The sequence below is a fragment of the Euwallacea similis genome, chromosome 8 (genome assembly GCF_039881205.1).
Source record: "Euwallacea similis isolate ESF13 chromosome 8, ESF131.1, whole genome shotgun sequence".
Classification (NCBI taxonomy): Eukaryota; Metazoa; Arthropoda; class Insecta; order Coleoptera; family Curculionidae; genus Euwallacea; species Euwallacea similis.
In genome coordinates, this window is record NC_089616.1 from 873732 (window position 1) to 897046 (window position 23315).

Sequence of the window (23315 nt, forward strand, 5' to 3'; positions counted from 1 at the left end):
AATTGAGAGTTAGCGTATGTCTTAATGGATTCTTATTTTAATTTTTCAAGAATTGAATCCGTATGGGTGATTTATTGCTTTGAAATATTGATAGCATTAATGGAATTTTGGTTATTTGATTGTTGCTTCGGTTTTCTTTTTTCTTTTAATTTTTGTGCAAAATCTTTTATCTCTTCGTTTTACAGTATTGGAACAGGCAATATACTTCCATATTCATCTGAGAATCATTATTCAATTAGTAGAGTGGCGGTTTAATGATTTTATTAAGGACCAAATTTAATTGCCACTTAAGCCGATCTTAGAAAACCGACCATTTTTCTGATAAGGTCAATCATTATTACTCCATATATCTGATTTTTACATTTTAAGGGGAATATGTCGAGTTTTATGGTTTCATATTTATATTATTATCTTTTGTAATTGCGCCTGTCCCTAATTCACTATAGATATTTGTCAGAGAATTTTTGGATTTCTCAAATCTGGCGTTTTGTTTGGACCCAGTAAAATCTAATTCAGAGTAATTTCTAAGATTATTAATGGACTTTTTATTTTACATATTTACAGCTATCTACAAATTTTTTTTTTCTAATTTTGGCAAATAAGGTGTCAGTTTTCGTAATGGAACCAGGCGATTAGAAGAGAAGTGCTTAATTTCGCAACTAGTTATGAAATCAAAGCAGGTGTCGTCATTTTATAACTCAGTTAATAAATGGCACCAGTAACGACAATTTTTGTTTTAGTTCTGCAGATACGAGGAGGGACAACTTTAACTTCTGAGGAGGGCGGTGAACCAGTGGAGAGATCGATTCGTCAATTGTGGAAATTAAAATTCTACAGTTTCGGCGATTTTCTCGAAAGTAATCTGTGATCTAGAGTCGCAAAAAGGAGTAGTGTCGTGGGACTCAACGAGCTCTATAAGACCCTCAATATCAGACCATTTTGATATGATCGGTGGGCTAAGAGACAAACTGAATCCACAAATACAGAAGGACATAAAAAAATTATGTAAGCTTGTGAAGTAAGTCATTACAAAAGACGCGTTAATTACCTTCCCGATGTTGTTGTAAGGAAAGTTTGATGCAAGTACAAAAGTTCAATGCCTGTAACGATACAGATGGCTATACACCTCATAGTATTAAAATTTTTCATTTTTTTTGAGTTAAAAATTGTTTTAACATTAATTTGTTATACATCACTAAATTCAGATAAATATTTTCTATGAAAAAATTAAAAACAAAATAATGGAGTCTTGTTTGAAATTCTGAAGCTGACACCCGAAGTCGAAGAAGTTGAGTTTAAAAAAATCAACTTGGACGCTACTTAGCAGTCTGAAAAATATCATTTTATGTGGTTTTTAGTTCATCAAAATTGGTTTTAAAATAACTGGAGTCATACTTTCGTCCATTTTTTTAGATACCCTGCAAACAAAAAATATGCAAATTAATAATAAGTACCAACTTAAAGTAATGTGTTCCAATTTTTAAGTATTATATTACAATAATTTTTCAATTTTCTATTTACATTTGTTACTTTGAGTTACTTTGTTACTTTGACTATTACACGTGTCTGCTGCCTTTTCATGAAAAATTTGATTTTCGTGAGCGATTTTCGCTTTTCGAGAATCATCTTTTTTGCATTGTAGGTCTTCAGTGGACTTTCGTTCAGAAGCAATTTCATAGCAACAGACCTCTTGCATGCACACGTGAACACCCTTTTATCCTTCCACAGAACTCCGTAACTGAACAAGCGTACATGTATCCTAACACACGATTCCTCTTCTGTCTTCTGAGATTTTCATTAAACCACGAGACATTATCAGACACATCATTACAAACGAAATCAAGAAAATCATCAATCTCATAAATATTGTTAATTGAGACAACAACAATGGATTTTCCATCTGTCCTGCTTTGGATCAACTTCCAAAATAATTGAGGAACCGGCATGAGATTCTTATTATTCTCTGTGTGCAGATATAAATTAGTTTTTTCGTTGGTTTTCGAATGTCTCAATGTTGATACTCCATGAACTCCAGTGTAAACATCAAAATCTGTACTTGAGGAATTAGCCAGTTGTCTCAGGCTGATTTCTAACTCATTCCAATTGCCTCCATTGATAGAAGCCCATTGAGGAGCCGAATTTACGTAGTGAAACGTTGCTAACTGCTGAAAATCATAGACGAAGTCCCCCTGTGCTGCGAGGTGGCCTCTATTGATAAATCTGTTGTCACCATGATCCTTTATGTATGTGTCAGATCTGCTATCCAAACCCAAGAGGGTGTTAATAGTTCTTCGTTCTACATTTCTATTGTACAATGTAGCCAAGCTGCTCTGAGTGGAGTAGAAACCATCTTCTTCAAAGAATTGTCTCGGCACTCGTGAATGACGATTATTAATTTTCGAAGTCAAAATATATTGGGAATAAACTGGAGTGAGATTGACGTCATCAAAGCAAACCCTTATCTGCCTAACAAAGGTCTGATTTTCAGGAATGAGGTAACCGATTTCGATTTCTTTGCCACCCTCGGCACATGTTTTATGAGTAGTTCTTATAGTGTTCTCAGGTATTCGTTGACAGTGCAAGGAATAAAAGTCCAGTTTACGTCCTGCGGAATTTAAATAATTATTTTCCAGACATGTTGCCGTAATGTATTCTGCTAATAAAATGTTTTGTTCTAGTAATTGACTTCCAGGACAGGCAATAGTAATTTTCTGTCCAGCCGGCAATGAGATGCCAGAGCTACCGGAATCTGGGTACAGCACCTCATTTTGAGAATTAATTATGAGAGGTGTGGGTCTGATTTTAAGAGGATTTATTCGGAAGTCTGAAAAACTTGTTGATATTATATTATTTAGATAAGTTATATGTAGATATATCTTACCTGAGGTAATTATAATGGGGAACAAGCACAAAGTAAACAAAATAGCGAACTTTATTAATTTGATCATTGGAAATTTAGAAGGGAAAACGTGAAATTTATAGAAGAATGGTGAATGACAAGATTAAGGGAAGTACTTTGAAGTAACCTGGTTGGTGCTGGTATCTAAAGTATTGAATAATTTATATTAAAGAATGTCACCTGAGAGGACGATTGCAGATTAGGGACTAATGAGGTGCCGAAATGGCATAATGGTGTCTACATTTTTATTGCCAAAGAGTTTCAAAAGCGAAAAGTCGTAAGTCTCTTTCTTAACTGCATTACGAAAGAGAAATTATTGAGTTTTTCACCGATCGTGATAGAGCCAAAGGCGTAAATGGTGCAATCTTAGAATAGTCAAAGAAGTTCCTTTCAGTTATTTTTAGCATCGGAGAAAATTGGCAAAGCTACTTCCCCATCCCTGGAATCGAAACTAGTTTGAAGCAGTGGAACGCACTGTCCATATAATTGATAAATCTCTTCGCAGCTTGTGATATGAGGATGGGTAGCACTGAAAATTAAATTTAGCACATCAGATTCCTCTAATTTTTTATGAGGAAAGGATTTCTAAAAGAGTCACTAATCATGCCTTCTATAGACATTTCAAACATGAGATGCGACGTATGTCACGATTTACCTGGAGATTACAGGTCTCGATGCCTGTTTCTAAGGACTAAGAGATTAAGTAATAGTAATATAATATAATACATTCTTGTCCATAATTTTACCTGTATATGAACTATGGATTATCGCAAGGATTGTCAAGAACTTCGCAAGACTAATAAGGTATTTATGGCCAGTAATATAAATCGTCACTTTTGCTAATCTAAAAACGTGTCTGAAACGTGTCCAAAAACAGCGCATTGTTTTTAGGATTTTTGTTTTTAAGGTCATAAAAGGTTACCCTTATGCAAAAATATTAAAGCAGTTTTTATGATATTCAGGTAATTTTTATAAATGGGAATTTGCTAATTACCTGACTAATCATAGTTTTAGGAAATCAGCGTATTTGATCGAATCAAAAATCAGTAGATTTATTTTCATAGATTTAAACAATAGCGTAGTTGGGCGAATAGCAATTGTATTTAATCACACAATGATTTATATGTGATTAGTAAAAAAAACAGAGGCGAAGTTTGCCTAAAAAAACAGGGAAAATTCTTGAATTTTAATTTGATGTCTTCTGTACTGAGATTTGTTTCCCCTTTTTTTTTACATGTAGGTCAAAACCTGTAATCCATGCCATCATCATTTAAATATTCCAGAAAACAACCTAAACCCCATGATTGGTTGAAGCAAAACATTTGTTAACAGAAACCACCTAAATACTAACAAACAAGAAATTCATACAAGTTGTTCTCCATTGACCATTGTGCGGCCTATTTTATTATCAAAAAATCATAACATTGCTTGAATGCCTAACATTGAGCAACCAATAAATAAAAGAAATTAAAGTATTAATTAAGATTATTTTTTGCATTATCGCATATGTGTACTGCTGCAATCTCACAACAAATTTTCAGGTTCTAAGGTTTCTTCACTGATACGGCTATTTGTGATTTCATCAAGATTTCCTCCGATCAGGTTGTTATGGCCCTCTAGCAGGTAACCTAAAAGAGAGAATACAGAAGTCAACAATAATTGAAACATTAATAACCTCAAGCGAGACTTCATGGTTGACGCAGTCGAACGCTCTTGTACGATCGCAAAAGATTCCTACAAGACAATCTTCTGCCTCCAAGTTCTTCACTACTCGCTTTATGAAAGCCATAATCGCGGAGTCTGTGGATTTACCCAAAATTCATTCGTTATTAATGTTGTTTTTGTTCAAATTAGTGCTTCTCCGACATCGTCTACCCAAAAATTTTAGAAAAATCCTACGTCAGTGCTATGGCTCGGCGGTTTCTTGGTCGTGAAAGATGTTTTTTCAATACATAATCAGGTAAATTCATTTGAGTTACTATTGTTATCTGTTTTTATTAGAGAAGAATTTAATACGTTCAGTAAGTGAAATGTAAACAGATTAAAGGTATTCGGCAATAAAGGTATTTGGGATTAAAAGTATTTGTGCTAAAATAAAAATTCAAGTATTCAGATAAATATATGGATAAGATTGCATTATTGCAGTGCAAAACACGAAATGGAAATAAATTATTAATTCTTCATTGTCACCTATAAGAAATAATACTTAGTTCAAATACCCATTCCTCCCTAAAACCTACCCTTCCTAAAAGCAATTTCGGTAATACTCGATAGTAATTTTTTCCGTTCCAGTAGAGCAAATATGAATGTAAATACTTTAGCGAAATTTTCTAATATAGTAGACAAACTACAGGGAACAGCCGCAAAGTGTTATTGGTAGCTTATGCGAATGCTCATCAATAGCACTTTTCGCTTTTGTATATTGAATCTAAATACTCTCAGTGAAATCACTAGAAACAAACACAGTGTTGCAGGAAAATGCGGTTTTACTCACTAGCACTTTTCACGCTTGATAGCTAGAAGACTGGACGATTAGAAACGATAGGAAAGTGTTAACGATATTTCCATAAAATCTCATGAGTGTTCAAAAAGAAAAGAGAGAGAATATTGAAATTATTTTAAAACGATCCTAAAGTGCTGTGCGAATATTGTTTCCGTTACTTCCAAATTACAGCTGCGAGGTCTGCAATATTCGTCACCATTATATAACGAAAATTTCAGATTCCTCTGAAGTTCTAATCTGACCATAAATTTGTTATCAAAAATTATTGTTTTGGATTTAATTATCTACAATTCCAATGAATAATCTCGGTTGTGATTAATTCCAACGTAGACTAATTAACATAGTTCGCACCAACCAAAAAGAACATTAAAACATTTTTATGAGTAATGCCTAAGCTGGTCAAAGTTTCCATACTAACAAAGCCGTCGAAAGTTCTATTTTCAATCAAAAAGTTCAAAGTTGAGGGATATTTATGGACCGATCTGGACGCACTTATATACGATCTCTCCACGTTGCTCTGGTCACCCGCTTTGTCTTCACGCGGTAAATAATGTCCACACGTTTCTATATATATTCAACAGATTTTTGTGTTCATCTCAGTTTTTAATGCACAATAAAAAATCATTTTTAAATCACCGGACGTCTCTCGTAGTGAAAGTTGTAGTTAAAAATGTGGCTGTTTCCTATAGGTGGAATACAAAAAGAGTGAGTACCTTCGTTTATACAATCAAGTGTAACGTCTGTATCGGGCATGGTATCCACAATAATAACGGGAGGGTCTGAGTCGTCCTCCATGGGACCCAGAGACATTCCTTCTCCAATGGTTGGAACAATATTCTCCACGTCTTGATCAAAAGTCTCACTATCTATAGAGTCCTCATGAATGTTCTGACCCTGCTTCAGCAATGAGCGGTCATTGTCAAAACAGACGATTTCTATCATCTCATGATTTTCTGTTTCAATGAACGTCTGGGTCTCTTAAATAATGGTAACAAATTAGGCCCATACTCATTACACATCTGGTTAAACACACCATGCCCCAACCTGGCAGGAGCATCAAGGCAAATCTGCGAAACTCTATTCCCCATGTGCTGACCATCTATAACGCCAACCTGCTCATTTTCCCCAGATTGTACTCTCAAGCAAGGTTTCTCGGTCATACCAATGATCCTCTGCACTCCTGTAGGATCTGTGGGCATATTTTTGGTCAGTGGTTGATACCTGAGACCTGACGGGGCTGGTCTAGCGTATGGTGAGGGACGTCTTCCCCTATATAAAATAGCAACAAGTAATGCGGATAATACTTGATGGCTCAAAAAGACCTTAATACCTACCCAGTTTGCCCGTGGCCGCTCAACGTACGGTTGAGGTCAATCTTACATTTCTGAGCGTATAACAACTTATCAATGGCAAAGAAAAAGTTGTGGCCGCTCAAAGTTAGTACAGTGTGAAGGGTGGCTGGATGAGTGTCCGGAAATAGCTGCATCAGGCGCAGGAAGTAGAAAAAGTGGGTTGACGAGGACGATTTCCACAGAGTGGCATAAGAGGTTGAAGACAGGTGCTCAGGTTTCTTCTGGAAGCCCGAAAAATGTTTTTAGGGCACAAATTAAACTGTGTTTAGCCCAATTTGCTTACCGATGAGTTATTGGCAGAATGTTTCTTCGATAGGTGGTCAAGTTTATTTTTGAGCAGCTCTGCTGATGGATACGGTTGACTCGAGACCCAAGGGCACATAATTGGCTGATGTTTGAACATCATCGGCCTGCGATCGGGGATAAAAATACTATTATAATTATTACCTTCCATTACGAGATTGATTTTTATATAGTTTAATAATGAGTACACCACGGAGAATGCTTTCGTAAGTTGTTTTGGTTGCTAAGCACTTTGATAGCTGTCACCTGTGAGAGGTTCGTGAGACAAGTGAATTCTTACGTTACCGAGGCCTACTCGGCTTTTAGGGCCTGATTTGTGAAGGTCATTCAAGAGGATCCACCGAATGACACCAATTTAAAAATTTTCCAAAAAGGTCCCAAATTCACAAAATCTGCACGGTTTTTGAAAATTGTAAATCTACTTAACTCTCTAGTCTTTGATTGTAAGAGCCTTGCAGCTGGGCCAGACCAGGTCAAGACTTAATCGAATACAGAGTGTCTGTTTCTGGAGCTCAACAGGGGAGATCTTGGTAACGCACGAGGTCGGTTGAATTGTGACAGAGAATAATAAAGAATTCCTCTTAGCATGACTCTCATAAGTACGTAGTTACTTACGCTTTTCTATCGTTTCTTTGAAAAAAGCATTAGTCAGAAACTTACTTTCGAATAAAATCCAAATAAACAGATTACTGAATTATTTATTCAGCGTCCGCTTAAAAATATTGTTTACAAAAAGCAAATCAATCCAAATTTTTCTTGCTCAAGTTTCAGGAGCCAAATGAAACATCAGCATGTAACACGCATCTCAAGGTGCATTGAAACCACGTTTTCAAAATGTTAACAGCCTTCCCAAACAAGTTAGAAAGAGACGACGACAAGCTTAAAAGTTATCTAGAATAGAGCCAAAAATAAATTGAATCGAGCTTTGCGGCTAAATATCGCGTGCCTTTGCGCTGCAAATAACGTCGTACCAAATAAACGCCAAACTTTTACTCTAGTGACGCCTTGTGTCGTTTTACTTCTCATCGGTGAAGAAGAAAGATGAGTTTTGTGAAAAATATCTTCAGCAAAATGAGTGGTGGCGCTTCGAGCTTGGAAGACGACCCTGATGATGAAGAGGATTTGAGCGAAACGTCCAGTGAAGAATCTGATGATACTGGGGTGTTCACTCCGTCGGACTCTTTCAGCCCTGTTAACAGCAACAGCAACATGGGTAGCAGACTGAGTGGAGGTACTTCTCTCAATGATAGTGGTGCCAGTATACCTGTAGAAAGACTTGGAGGGACTGTTGTTGAGGGCATGAACGTTGAACCTGATTGCGCGACTATATCAAATTTTTTTGGATACTGGTATGTGTTTCTTTCTATGTTAGATATTGTTTAACAAAGCCTATTGTTCTCTCCTGAAAAATTCTTCGAAATTCGTGCCTTGTGGTGCTGTCAAAGTTATTCTTAGACAGGCAGTAGGTGGGTGCTGAGATGAGCTTATGGAGAACGTAGTATGTTCAAGTCATGTTAACTTATAAGTAAATTATTAATAGAAGGTATCACTTCCAGCTAAATGAAATTTTATAGAAAGTGTTACAGGATTTTATGTTAGAGTTGGTAACATTTCACTTGCAAATTTTATTTAAATTTGTTCCTTAATTGTCCAAACTTCAATTCCTGAACAAGGCAAGATTGATTTTGACCATCCAATAGATAAATAATTTTAAATTTAAATAAAGTTATCCACCATCACTTGTAACTAAATTCTATTCTCAGCTAATCTACATATTTTATTATGAATAAAGCGCAAACGATTGGCTACTTAAACAAATTACATAATTTGTACCTGTGTTTTCATATACAAAACCCATGTTCAGGGCCACTAATTTCAACATAAATTGCCAATTTGGCTAGGTAGTTTTATGTGGGCATTCAAGATTAAATGCTTAATGGGGAATATGCAAGCGTTCAAACTAAAATATCTGCACCTATCAAGAAACCGCAAAGAAAAATGTTTACACGTATACAGAGTAAGGTAGTGATTTGATTTTGATTTGAATAACACAGATCCCGTTTCTTGACATAATGGCAAAGGTGTATTTGTAAAATCAAACAGTTCTTAAATTAATATTTTGTGCAAACACTTAATTTACTATAATGCTCAATAAAGTACAACTATCGCCGTAAAAGCTGCTTGGTAACCAAGTCGTATGATACGAGTACATATGATATTATAAACTCCAAACTAATTGCTTAATTAGTCGTATCAATGTTCATTTTAAGGAAATTGCATTTATTTGCTAGTAATTGTCACTGAATTTTTGGATTTTGTTTCTTAAACTTTTTGTATCTTTTGGTTACATTATTAAGGCTCAGAAGTCCAGTACCATCCTAAAGATCAGAACTCAAATTTCCGCTTTCAGCTATAACTGTCCCAATTCTTTTGAGTTCCTGTGTAGGTGGAGAATAACACTTTCATTGATACCTTCGTTGGTTTTATAAAAATTTAACAACACTCCATGAAAATCGCATCCTCCCATGTTCATTAATAAGTGAAATACTTGGCAGAAACATCGAAAATGAGATATCCCGTATACGAAACAGAAATATTTCGTATCTTGACGATGGCGAAGGTGAAGTTATTTAAACGTTTCAAATCCTCTTACAATCCTCTTAGATTTATCTTTTAAATTTGCTTCAATTGATTTTCCACGATCGCTGACATTCAAATAATTCTTCTGAAATACTTCATAAGTGATATTTTTTTAAGTACATTTGAAAATGGTGTAAAACGATAGTCATGGGTGGTACATAGAATCAAATCCTATTGAAATACCGCCATGACAGATGGTTTGACAGATGGATCACCATCACCGAGGGTACATATTGTACCTTTGGTTCTGAAAGACATTACAAATTATCATTATTTTATTTTTGTCAGCATTAGTAGCCTTTTTTATGGTTGCAGCAAATTCCTGGTTGTGTTATTAATTATTGTATAAGTTGTGCATATTTCTCAACTTCACATTCAAGCTCGAATTTCAATTTCAACAATTTATATTCAAGCAACATTCCAGAGGTTGAAATTTATCAACGTTAAATCTCTCTGTATTTAATAATTAGGTTGTTTATCACATTTTGGCAGCACTAAAATTAAACAGAAATACTATTTTATCACATGCTTTAATGCCGGCGTATAGATAACGTTTCTAATAATTTTAATATTTCTTAATACAAATGGTCTTTGTATGAATGTAATTTTAATTTTTATATAAAAAGTTTAATGTTTTAACGCTAAATCTGGACCATTCATATGGAAAATACCACTTCCCTATAGCACAAAGAATGGAATGAACTAAAAGTCACTTTTACATATCAACGTTTAGATTTCACACTGCACAGTTTCTATTTCCGATCTAGGTCAACAACAGATTCAATCTATCTTAGACTATCACACTGAAGTGCTTCATAATCATTTCGTCCTATATTCCTAAAATATAGAATAGAATAAATAATTCCCCAGGGCAAAAATACCATGTGCCCTTATCACTATACAGGGTGTCCCAAACATAAACCTCCATATGTTGACCATTAATTCTACGTCGAAAAATAACCCTAGTTCGCTATGTAGGCTACGGCTCAAAGATGTTTCGTTACAGAAATACAGGGTGTTAAAAAAAGCATGCATAAAAAGCAATGGAGACCATTTTGAGCAATTTTTGTAGACTTGTTAGTTTTATTAATTATTTAAAAATACTTCTTTATTTTAACTTTAATTTTCAATTTTCTAGCGCGTAAAATAATTATTTACGAGAATACTTTCTTAACACTGAAATGCGGTGAAAAACAACAGTATTTTTTCCTCAAAAATCGTGAATCACACAATAAAATATCATGGGAGTTAAGCCCTTCAGAATGGAACAGAGAATTAAACGAAATAATTTATTTATGGAAAAATCAGTGTCGTATTTTTTTCTTCAAAAATGCGGCGTAGCGCAACGCCATTGGCAGTTCTAAAAAACTATTTTGCATCGCAAAATATTCGGCTTACGTTTCTATCGACACCACCCAAATATTACAATACCTTAAACGGTTTTGAAGATAATTGAATTTTTGAGTTTTTTAAATTTTATTTCAACGACCTGCGTTTCTGTAACGAAACACCTTTGGACCATGGTCTATATAGCATATTAAGGTTATTTTTCGGCGTAGAATTCATGGTTAACGTATGGTGGTTTATTTTTGGAACACCCTGTATAGCTAACACAAAACCTCTGCAGTTCACGTCATGAAATTTGATTTCGATACAAAATTGCGTCATTAGTGTATTATTTTTAGGTTTATGATGTTAGATTTTCGATGCTCCTTCAGGAGAAACACCATGAGATTTATTAGTTTTTTTTAGAAAATGCACACTCATTATCAGGTTAATGGCGCAAACATCTAAATGTTGTTTTGTTTATGTTTGCTTCTTTTGGCTCTTTATCGCATTGTCTAGCTTGCTTTAAATCGCTGGACGTTTTAAGGTCTGGTAACAGTAGTATCTACTAATGCATTTTCTTGAACAAACATTGGTGATAATTGAGTGGTCCCAAATCAAAGCTGCAGCCACCTAAATAACAAGTGTTTCTACTTAAATCCACACCAAGGACAGGATCTAAATTTGCCTCGGTTTTCTTTTTGTGACGCCAATTCCAGCTTCTGGACTGTCTCCCACCTTAACACCCTGCTTGCTCATTGTTTTTTGCTCCTTCTCGCAAGATTCGCTCAGCATTACCGAACCGGATCATAACTTGCTCCGTTGCAAAAGACTCGATTTCGCTTGTTGATTTTAATAATAATTTGATGGCACAATTTTGAGAAACCTCTCAACGCTTTCGGTTCAAGTGGACTCTCCTATTTCTAAAATTAACACGCGCTTTTTTGAATATCAGTGAGGAAGTTTTAGTCTAAAACCGACAATCGTCCAAGTGCGTGTACGAGTGTAAATAGAAGCAACATGAGGTGCTTCGAATAACACACAATTGAGTTCAGTTCAGTCTAGGAAAACATGTTCAGCTTCTTCAAGAAGTCCAAAAAAGATGAGAGTTCGAAGAAGACCAAGAATGGTAACAGGGAAATGAAAAGCTCCAGCCCTAGTGACAAGCCACCTGTTGAAGACCGTGACAGTGTTACTGCCTCAACATCTATAAATAAAGAACTAATTGGCCAAAGTCTGAATGGAATGACAGAACAATCCTCGTCTGATGATGAGCAGAATATGTGTAAAAATAATCAACCTTCCACACCTGAACTTGCGCCCGAATCCGTCTCCATTCCACTGCCAAAAAATGCGGTGAATGCAGCTAAAACTATCGGTTATAGTGAGGTGGCGACATTTTCCGAAAAAGACAACGACCCAAACGACTCAAAAATGTGCGATCCTTACGTAAACGGACTTAGAGTTAATCCAAACGATGGAAATCGACTCACAGAAAGACGCGGTTCTTGTGTGAAGCCCTGTGGACATGGTACCACCGCTATTTTGCCGAGATCGCCCCTCCAGAGCTCCAACGCGAAGAGGGATGCCACCCCACCAGGAAGCCCCATTATGGAAGTTAAGAAAACTTTCAGGTACACTGTCAATGGAATTGAGGGAAATCACCAGGAAGATCTTGAGGATAAGAAGGAAAGGAAGAAGTTTGAGAATTTCCCGGCAGCAGCGAAAATTCCCAATGGAGTACTTGAGGATAGAAGTGAGATGGATGAGTACGTAACTCACGTGTGCTTAATAATATTAGAATCTCTCGATTGCTTTAAATTTAACTCTATTTACTTCTCATGAGAAGTATTACCATCCATCATAAGATGGAAGTGTTTATTTTGCCTCAAATTCTGTCAGGCAATTTAATGTTGGACTGCAAATACTTTCAAGCGTAAATTATGATGAAGATGAATTTCACACAATCTCGAGCCATTTTAACTCCAGTCTGACACAATATTTTAAAAAACTTATTTTTTTCTTTTTAAGGATGTCGAAAAATTGTCAGTTTTATCATAGTTTTGTATCTGATTTCATAAAAGTATGAGCGATGAGATAAATTTGCATTATGATAAATGAGACAAAGGTCATTCCAAACATCTGTAGGTCGGAGAGAACTCAATGTTCGTTATTTTTAACCACAACATTAAAATTAACAAATGAGGAAACATCAATATTACACTTTAAATATGTGAAGCTATGGCTTAGAGTTGCATTGAAGTTCCTTATTATTATAATAAAAAACGGACGTTAACTAGGATTAAACAAATTGTTGAAGTGCCCAGAAAAACACCTGTACTTTCTAAAAAATTGCTAAAGTGAAATACCCATTAACACGAGAGAATTTTGAGCCTAATGAATCATATTCACTTTTACCTGGCGTGCTTTCCAAATTTGTTGGACATAAAATTGAAAGTTTGAATTTTCGTATTTTAGGCAGTTTTTGAAGTAATTTGTTCAGAAATTGACTTGATTAAATATACCTGGTTATCGCGTAATTAAGAATTTTCCTTCCCGATGGTTGTTTTGAAAAAAATGTATACAGTGCACCCAAGATAAGGATTCGAGCAGGGATGCCGTGATGGATATTGAAACTCATATTAGCTATTGAGAGATGGTTAATATACGAGAATCTATTACATTTTTTTGCAGAGGAGCAAGTGATGAGGCAAGACAAAATTTTTCCATTTATTTTAAATGGAACTCTATATATTTTCACATTTTCCAATTCGTCTTCATGCCCAACATCTCGTGTAATATGTCTTATTGCGAATTTCAACTGATTTCTAAATGTCAACGTTTGAATTATGGCACTTTTTACACTTTCAATAGTCGTAACTTTCAAGAGGCTTGGGCTATGACAAAGTGGCTTTTAGGTTGCATACTTATCTTCGTCGTTAAAGATCATCGGAATTCCAGGTTTGACATGCGTCGAAAATTTGAAAACTCTTTGATAGGTGTCAAATTTGTCAAAAAAGATGTCACTAATTTTTCATAATGCTAAATCTTAATATCTTGTCGAATGCAATATTTTCTTTTGTGTTTTTTTCTTCTTATCTACTTCAACTTTCAAGTTATTTGCAAGTGGGTAAAAAGTAAAAAACTATTTGGGGTTTTTTCAATCTCGTTCAACGCTATTTACGAAGATACTAAATCAAAATTAATTTCCTTTAAATGTTCTGAAATTCAATTTATCTATTAAAAATAAAACTGCAAATATCTTCTTTGCGGAAAACGAAAATTGAAATTTTCAGCCAGCTCATATTAATGAGTTTCAATTGAAATATGAAATCCTGTTATCAACGTCGTTTGCCAAAACTCCAGAATTATTCTATAAATAAAATAGTCTTTCCCATGACGTCCACAAATTCCATTATGCATTAAGTTACAGAAGGTGAACAAATAGTTTACTCAAAATGAGGAATACGTTAAAGTTGAATTAAATGTACAAAATACAATTTAACAAGTTGATATATAAGGTGAAATATTTGAATATTTGTTTGTAGAGTAAAATTATTATATTTTTTCTCCTCTTTTTAAAGCAATAATACTACAACCAATGCGCCAACTATGAAGAAGTCCATAGTGTAAACATACATCCGGAAACTCTTAGATTGCCAAATTCGCAGTTGATTTTTTTTCAAATTTTTCTTTTCACAGCTTCTACTGTTTTTGAGATATTTCTCTTTATTTTTGAATGTCGGGTTTAAACTAATGGAAAAAGCCACAATCATTGCAAAATATTAATAATAACAAAAATTGAGACTAATTTAAAGATTTTGGACTATATGCTGATTTTAAGTGTTTTTTTTCGCAGAAAACAATTATTAAGCTAGGAAACACATAAATTTATTGGATCGAACATGAGGTCGATTTATATTTGGCTGGAAGCATGCCCAAAAAATCTCACCCACTCGGCATAAGCACAATTATGTCTTTAAAAAGTATTTACTGTATTGCCGGAATCCATTGCGAGTCAGAATGAATCATAAATGTGAAACTATACATGTCTTCAATGGAGATGTGATTAATTTTGCTACATTCATCATTAATTCCATATGTGAATGATCCTTTTATGACAAAGTGTAATATTTGACAACAAATTAGTCAGTGTCAAGTTAAAGTTGACGTAGTAGTAGTTAAGTAAGACGTTGGAAAATAATCAAACTGGTCATATTATCTAGACAAAACTGAAAAAAATCTGGATTTGTATCGCGAACAAAATCATGCTTTTATCATGCCAGGAACACTTATTTGGCTCCAAATTGATACGATTGCCTGAAAATCGAACGTTTCTAAGTATGAGTGCATTTCTCACTTCAAACATTTTCCAAAGGAACCCGATGGTTTTCAATTTAAAAACAGTTTTTCGAAAGTCGTTTATAAATTTTTCTAAAATCAAATCCTTCATTAGACATATTTTTCCTTGAATTTGCTATTCGTGAAACAATTTTATATATTTTCGGTGTTTTGTTTAATATGCGCAAAAATGGAAACATTCTTCAGCATGAATTTTGATATTGATTTCCTTACTATAGAACATTTGTGTTTCCTTAAAATCAAAATAATAGCTTAAGCGTATTAGCGTTTTATTGTGAGAGACAGGATAAACAATTTTAGCTTTTTATGAAAACTGCAGCTTTTACAGAAAAAACAAAGACATGACCTGAATAATCCCTCTGACAAAACAAACCATCGTGAAACGCAGAATTACACCTATTAATAGTCTAAACAGCTATTTTGAAATCCGAGTGGGTGTATTATGAATCAATTCGCGTCAAACAAGCTGAAAATATCTCAAAAGTGTTCTCCTTTATTATTGATATGCAGCTTTGGACTTACACTACAAATACTTTGTACTGTTGCTACCGAATCTTTTGCTTTATAAAAACTGCCAGCAGTTTTTCTCCCAAGTAGTGAAACTTCCAATGCATTAAAAGAAATTAAACTCTCCGTTAGCCAGGCAAGCGTGGATTATCCAAAAATCTGCAGGATATGTCCGAGAAGAGCGGACGAGTTCCAAAAGGGCAGAAGTTACACCTATTAGATCCTTTTGCCTGTAAGAAAGATATCTTAGATACTTTTCTTGAAAAAAGAATTGTGTAATTATTTTTAAAATAAAACCTTTTTTCAATAAATACTTGTAGGAGGAGACAGTGCGATAGTTATTATCTTTCACCAGGTACAAAATCAGGAATCGTAATGTTATTTTTTTTCCACCTCAAAGTGTTTTATTTATAGTTCAAATTCATGTCATGTAAAATTGGGAGATACACGTGCATTGTGGATTAAAAAAATAATTTACCCATGTTTTCGTATGTGGGCACACAGAAACAAGCAAAGTATTATATCAGTCTCTTATTAAGTCACTCATTTAGCTCGATTATATTTAGTCTAGTGAACCTAAACCACTTTTTTTCACAACATTTTTCTATATTTTTAAAAACCAGAAGTTCGTTCACCACCCGTTTACTCTTTTACCTTTTACATTACGTTCTTCAAAGACAAACCTGGCTTGGATTTGCGATTATTTTCAGATCCAAATAAAAGAGCAGAAATTTTGCTTTTATTTTTAGTCAGCAATTCCTGGAACATTAACATTGTCTTTCCCGTTTTTGCTCTTATTGGAAATCTTAATTACTCCATTGTCTGGATTATTTAAAGCGGACGACTGTTAGAACGAGCTCACAGACCTGTTGATCGGTTCATTATCAAGACGCTGGTTGGTCTGAAGTGACTGCTTTAGTGCGTCGATGCATGTATTGCGCAAGACAGATTTAGTTTTAAAAATTGGACTCAAAGTGGTTTTCCTTATGTATAAGTTATTAGTGTTCAGTACTAGCAATTTGAGATCGGCGGTCTTATCAAATAGTTCGGCCAGGTTGGTTCTTTTGACACCAATTACGCTCACTCAGCGGCTGTCTTCGTTCTTTGCAGGAAAAATTTAATAAACCAAGAGGCCAAATTCCAAAGCCAACTCAATGACTTATCCAAAGAATTGTCCATTCGAGATGCCGAGGCAACGAAACTCCGCTTCCAGATGGATGAACTGCAAAGGGACGTTTTCGCCAAATCAGCTGGCATGGACAGTACGTACTCAGCATTTCTTTAACAATCCTCCTTATAAATTCCAAATCCAGGACTGCAAACTGAACTCAATGCCGCCAATAAAGAAGCCGACACAGTACGGCAAAAGATCCGCCACTTGGAGAATGAACTTGAGAATTATCGTAAACGAAACCACGATCTCGGCGAAGAAATTCAAAACAAAACAGGTGAGGACCACTTCTAAACAAGTATTTTTTTCACAAATTCGATGATTTTAGAGTCATACAGCAAATATGAGAAAGAAACAGAAACCAGAATCAACGAGCTTGAAGGTGTGATCAAAAATTTGAGGCTCCGAATTGAAACTCTGGAAAGTCAAATCAATGAATTGAAGGAAGAAAAAGAGCAGCTTGAAGCTAAACATGCAGAGCTCCAGTCAGATAGGTATTAAAATCCGAAATATTTTTTACTGATACTCATCACTGGACTTTACAGAGATGAAGAACGGAAAAAATTGGCAGAAACTCTTGAAACAGCTTCCAAGCAGAAAGAAGAAATTGAAAAAAAATGGAAGGAGGATTTTGAAAAACTGAGAACGGTCAATATAGTTAAAGAACAGGATTTGCTCAACGATTTCGAATGGAAATTAAGAGAAGTGCAGCAAACCTGTAAGAAGAAGCTGGACGATAAGGAGCAACTTATTGAAGAAAGGCTACAGGAGGCTTACAGGGAGGCTGAAGAGAGGATGGAGGAAGCTGAGAAGATGTTGGGACAGGTATTTTTATTAAAAATATTTAAAAACGTGTGATTTTAATGTTTTTACCCTGCAGGTAGAAGCATTAAAATCATACGAATCAGAAGTACAGCAGCTTCGAACCCGAACTTCTGAACAAGAAAAAGCTTTGCAACAAATGAGAGACCAGCAAGGCCAAATGATGCAAGCGGAAGCCAACCTAAAAAATGAAACCAAAAGACTGCTTAATCTTATAGGCAAGTATCTTTAGCACGCCGAAAATCTCCAATCTTTCATTGCAACTTCAGAAATGGAGAAAGAAAATATCCAACACGTTCAAAGAATCCATAGACAAGAACTGTTAGACAAGGAGAGGAAGCTCAAGGACACCCTCAATCAAAAGCGAACGGAGATAGCGATGTATTGGGAGGACAAATTGTTGACTGAATGTGGGAGGCTCAAGGATGAGATGGAGCAGATCCATAACGAGGAGAAGTATTTTGCAATGGAAGCTGTGCGAAAGCAGAAGGAGGAGGAGTTTCAGAAGAAGCAGAACCAGTGGGAGAGCAAACTGAAGGAGTGCTTGAAGGAGGTACGGAATTTTTCAATGTAAATATAAAGAAATATATACAAAAATGTTTCTTTAGATCGAATCTCTTAAGAAAGCCCTGGATCAGAAAGATGAATACTACCACGATGAGTTAATAAGAGTAAGATCTAATACCGATAGAGATATAATGGAGCTTAGAAGACTTATGGATAAAATTGATATGACTCATCATGATAATTATGAGAAACTTGTCATGCAGCATGATGAAGAAATTGGTAGGTCCTTTAACTTCAACAATAGGGAAGAAAATTAATTACATTTGTCTCCCAGAGAAAATCAATAGGGAACATGAAGTTGCGCTGAGAGATATGGAAAATCACTGGAAAAGCCGTCTATCAGATGTTACTTCAAACCTAGAAGATGTTAAAGAACAACTGGAAAAGGATGCTGAGAAGAAAATGGAAGCGTTGGTGGAGCAACACAGATATGAATTAGGTATGTATTTCTTTCTTCCCAGAATCAATTAATAACAAGTATTCCATCATAAACCTTTAGATACCCAATGGGAAAACCTTAAGCACCAAAAATCAGAAGCTGTAAAACTAGTTGAAGACGAATATGTATCAAAATACCGAACTCTAGAAGACCAACTTTGCATGCAGCAAAAATCTTCCAGCGCGAGAGAAATAGAGCTGCTAAAAGCTATCGACACTCTAAAGCATGACATTCAGAGTAAAGACTCTACAATAGATGACTTGCAAAGCAGCATTGAGACTTTGGAAGGAGGAGTTCAAGTGCTTAACCATGAAATTGCCCAACAAACTAGCGAATTGACTAAGTCGAAAAAGGAAGCTGAGCAAAAGATACGGTGAGTTATTTTGTATAAGTTCAATTCCACCCTTCATTCATGACCATTATTCATGTGGCTCTTTTGTCTTCCTATGTAGATCTACTAATAATGGTCTATCTTCGGATACTCCGGTTTTAGTACTGATATTTCCTTTAGTTTCGTACCTCCTTTCCCAGTCCATATTCCAAACTATAGTGTTCATCGTAATTTCTGTTTTATACATTGTTAACCGAAAATCACTGTAAGTAGGTAAAGTGTGGGTTTACTTGGTACGATTTGATTTGTTGCAAATAATGCGAATAAGAACACAATGTCAGGTTAGTTCGTAACAACTTTCCACCTGAGCAAGATCCAATTTTAAAAAGTTTTAATGAAATTTATTTGAAATTAATGTTTTCCATAACAATTCAAAGGTTTGAAACTGGGCTCGATGCGACTCGGAAATCCTAAATTGCAATTTGGCGAAATCTTTCGCTTACTCAAAAATCTCCTGTTTCTGTATTTTAGATGTCTTCGAATTTCCAAAATAATGCATAAAATGATCTGTGGTTTCCTCAGAGATCTCTTAATCTTCACTTTCTTGTGATCAGAAGTTGCGCAGTTCTATAAGCTTTCTAGTATATGGTCATTACAAGTTTCTTAAAATTCGATTATTCAGGTTTTTTCCCTAGTTTCCAAAAACCCAAAACCTATGTTCCTTTATTGCGTTTTCAAATTTTCCAAAAAATTACAGAAATTTTCCGTGGCTCCACTATGATTTGCTCAAAAAAAGTTATTTAATAGAATTGGGGAAGCTACAAAACTTTTTCACATTTTTTGCTCCAGTATCATGGTGAGAATAATGCTGTTCAAGAAATATACACACAACCGAACTTATATGGAATCACTTAGTAATTACGAAGAAACAGTATTACACTTGAAACAAATAATTTTAAGATAAAAATCAATTTATCCAAAAACGTTTTATTATAAAAAAAATTATCGAAACAAATTCTAAAATAAAATAATTTTTTTAAGTAGGAAAATTAAATGTAAGGTAAATAAAAATTTAATAAAAAATAATAGGTTCTTTAAATTTAATAATCAGTATTGCTTCCTTTAACGATAATACAAAAACGAATTCGATGAGGCATGCTCTCTATTAAATTATCAATGGCTTCTTGGGGAACATTTCTCCAATCTTCTAAAACTACTTGTATTAATTGTTCGACGAGGTCAGGGTTATTTTGACGTGCTTTATTTCTTCTTTTAATCTTAATCCACAAGTACTCAATTGAATTAAGATCCGGTGAACAAGAAGGCCAATCTAAAACTGTCACATCTTCCACTCCTAAAAAATTTCTCCTAGCTCCGCTAATATGTGGAGGTTCGTGCGTTATCGTGCATGAATAAAAAAAAATCACCAAAAGCACCTCTATAGAGCCTTACTACGGGTTGCAGTATGAGATCCACATACCTTCATCGCATTAGTGTTTGTCTAATGGGAATTAAAGGAATTTTTTCACCAATCATAATGCCACCCCAAAACATTACAGTTCTTCCTCTATACTTGGAAACAAATTGAGCAGCTCCAAGCCTAACCTGTGACCTACAACCTCTTAAAACAAGAATTTGCCGGTCGTCTGATTGTAGGTCAATTCTGGCTTCATCTGAAAACAAGACATTTCGTCAGTCTTCAATTGTCCAGTTTTAGTACTCCAAACATCAATTTAAACGATCAACTTTATTTTGTACTGCTAGGATTGGAACTCTTAGCTGTCTTTTGCTGAAAAGACCTCGAGCTTGAAGTCTTTTCCTGATAGTTTCAACCGAAACCTGTAGCTCGCAAAAGTTGCCTTTGAAGCTCGGGGTGGGATGTTGTGGGATTTCTTCTTGCTATTTGAGCTAAAAAGCGATCCTGACTTTCTGTAGTGACTTTTCTACGACTTCTTCTAGGCCTGTTTTTTAGGGTCCCCAACTCCAGAAATATTGAATAAGCTTTTGAAACAACCCTTTGTGTAACCCACACCGTTCGTGCAATTTTCCTTTCAGACATGTCTTGTTACGAAAGAGTAATAATACACCCCCCCCCCCCCCCCCCCACGTCTGATAACCCCACGTGAGGCGTTTTTAATAAAATTTGCGGAAAGAAAAAACTTATAGTTTCACTAAGACTACATCGAAACACTAGAACCGAGAGTACAGGAACAAATCTGATAATCTTTTTATGAATTTAACTCCTTTTAACAGTAAACAAATTCGATTTTTATTCACTTGCTATTTTTTTGCAAAATAAAGATTTTTTCCACTAAATGCTGGGCGATTCCATATAAGTTTAGTTGTGTGTATTTAATCATACCATTCATTAATTATAACCAGCAGATACATACATCGCCTGTGCATGTCCCATAAATTTACTCTTAGACCATTTATAATTTACAATTTCATCGTATAATAATGTATAAAACTATAACCCAAAACCATCACAACGACTAATTGGCAGCTTATATGGTAAACTTCAACACAAAATTTGTTTAAATTATAACTCCTATAAGCCCCTATTCCTTCTCACAGAAGCTTACACGAATCCATAGCCCAGTTACTGGATGAGAGGGACAAGGAACGAGAAGCTTTCAGGCTTAAATACATGGGCTCCCATAAGCAAAGCCAAGAAACTATCGACCATTTGCAAAGAAAGGTCACATGCCTTACTAAACTGTAAGTTCTTTTTCCAATATTCGTTCCTCTTCTTGAATATCCCTCGTTAATAGCTTCGAAGAGGTGCGCCAACGCTACGAAAGACGCGAATCGCGCCAAGAAGACTTGAACATTATTTCTGATTTGAGGCAAGTGATAGCAGAGCAAGAAAAGGATCTTGCCTGCATCAACGAGGAGAAACGGTATTTCCAGATGCGTCTGATGCAGCTGGAAAAGCACTTGGAGCAGCAGTCTTCAATAGAAGACGACGACTTCGAAGATGCCGAGTCAAGCAAAGTTGAAAATTCCTCGCAGGTTTACCAGGGAGCAAAGAGGCCCACTTTCCTACCTCCCAATCCAAGTGAGGCTGGTGCTATGGTGCCTAGTCAGAGTAATGGGCCTATATTGATTCCGCCTACTATCCCTGAAGGGGATGAGTGAAGTCCATTTACGGAAGGAGTTGTTTTTTTAATTTTACATCACGTTTAAGTTTTCGCTATTGAGTTTTTACATCTGGAAATTTTATTGGATTTTTGGATTTAGGGAAATTTTATTTTTATAGCTGGGGTTTTTACATGCATTTTCTTTTAGAAATTCTTTTTTACATGTTGCCACTGTTGTCATATTGATGATGATGGTAGATGTTTGTTGCATCGATTTATAGTAACGTATAGTACCTACAGGGAGTTTTTGCTATAACATGTATTGGTGTAACAAAGGGGCAAGTTTTTTACCAGCACGAGTGTTTATATTACTTTTACTTCGTACCAAAACGATTCAGTTCTGGCCTTCGTATGTGCACATTAGCGATAAATGATTTTCTATTACGCGCGCAGCATAATCGGTGAGCATAAAACTACCTTTCTGGTACATGCCTATGTAGATAAACAACGTTAGAAATTTCATTTCGGGCATGTCTAGATACTTAGACAAACTCGTAATACTCCTAAATGCCTAAACACGTCAATTCGTTGCATTGCGTAATAAAAAATATTCTATAATATTCGAGTATAAGAGCCTTCTTATGCACTTATATTATAAGTTACTATATTATAAACTCTCATAAAGAATATAATGATTATTATATAAGTGATGTTATAATAGTATCTCGGTTATTTTGCTTCAAACAGACTCCTAATTTCTTCGCGTGTATGCTATGATTAATTGCCAGTCTCGTCTGTTTGATGCAAAAATTAGGAATTTAATAATGCAATATTTTATATATATTTGTAATAATTTTCGTTTTGACAAATGAATAAAATAATTTAAAATTGTTTATCTTTTATTTGAAAATCTTGCAGGTGTATCGATAGAAAGGGGTTAATGTGTATCCTGAAAACTTTTGTTTAGTTAGGTAAATAAAAAGATGAAAATATTTTTTACAGTTATTTTT

The 23315-nt window shown here is 35.1% G+C and overlaps 3 protein-coding genes across 6 annotated transcripts; 1 reads left to right on the plus strand and 2 right to left on the minus strand.

Moving 5' to 3' along the window:
* Positions 1–1649: 1649 nt before the first annotated feature.
* On the minus strand, positions 1650–2948 carry LOC136410511 (uncharacterized). The gene is made up of 2 exons (XM_066392702.1): positions 2882–2948; positions 1650–2824 (listed from the first exon to the last, which is right to left on the minus strand). The coding sequence occupies exons 1-2, from the start codon at positions 2946–2948 to the stop codon at positions 1674–1676; spliced, it is 1218 nt and encodes a 405-aa protein (XP_066248799.1). The 3' UTR covers positions 1650–1673.
* A 2785-nt stretch (positions 2949–5733) lies between these two features.
* On the minus strand, positions 5734–7273 carry LOC136410512 (uncharacterized). The gene is made up of 5 exons (XM_066392703.1): positions 7038–7273; positions 6737–6975; positions 6436–6671; positions 6116–6379; positions 5734–5966 (listed from the first exon to the last, which is right to left on the minus strand). Exons 1-5 carry the CDS (start codon positions 7158–7160, stop codon positions 5734–5736), a joined length of 1095 nt encoding a protein of 364 aa, XP_066248800.1. The 5' UTR covers positions 7161–7273.
* A 743-nt stretch (positions 7274–8016) lies between these two features.
* Positions 8017–23196, plus strand: LOC136410602 (protein FAM184A-like). 4 transcript variants are annotated; one of them, XM_066392829.1, is made up of 12 exons: positions 8017–8406; positions 17003–17154; positions 17206–17340; positions 17392–17557; positions 17609–17888; positions 17944–18103; positions 18155–18438; positions 18494–18671; positions 18727–18891; positions 18952–19264; positions 21800–21943; positions 21997–23196. In XM_066392829.1, the coding sequence occupies exons 1-12, from the start codon at positions 8099–8101 to the stop codon at positions 22361–22363; spliced, it is 2652 nt and encodes an 883-aa protein (XP_066248926.1). In that variant the 5' UTR covers positions 8017–8098; the 3' UTR covers positions 22364–23196. The 4 variants fall into 4 exon arrangements, with proteins under 4 accessions (XP_066248926.1, XP_066248925.1, XP_066248924.1 ...); XM_066392827.1 differs by lacking the exon at positions 8017–8406 and adding an exon at positions 11872–12792; XM_066392830.1 differs by lacking the exon at positions 8017–8406 and adding an exon at positions 16804–16946.
* Positions 23197–23315: the final 119 nt, after the last annotated feature.

Coding starts and splice junctions, on each gene's coding strand:
- LOC136410511 (XM_066392702.1), bottom strand. CDS start 2,948: ATGATCAAATTAATAAAGTTCGCTATTTTGTTTACTTTGTGCTTGTTC. Junction 2,825..2,881: donor CCCCATTATAATTACCTCAG/GTAAGATATATC, acceptor CAAGTTTTTCAG/ACTTCCGAATAAATCCTCTT.
- LOC136410512 (XM_066392703.1), bottom strand. CDS start 7,160: ATGATGTTCAAACATCAGCCAATTATGTGCCCTTGGGTCTCGAGTCAA. Junction 6,672..6,736: donor AGCGGCCACGGGCAAACTGG/GTAGGTATTAAG, acceptor TATTTTATATAG/GGGAAGACGTCCCTCACCAT. Junction 5,967..6,115: donor ACTTGATTGTATAAACGAAG/GTACTCACTCTT, acceptor GAATATATATAG/AAACGTGTGGACATTATTTA.
- LOC136410602 (XM_066392827.1), top strand. CDS start 12,095: ATGTTCAGCTTCTTCAAGAAGTCCAAAAAAGATGAGAGTTCGAAGAAG. Junction 18,892..18,951: donor GCAACACAGATATGAATTAG/GTATGTATTTCT, acceptor ATAAACCTTTAG/ATACCCAATGGGAAAACCTT. Junction 21,944..21,996: donor GTCACATGCCTTACTAAACT/GTAAGTTCTTTT, acceptor CCTCGTTAATAG/CTTCGAAGAGGTGCGCCAAC.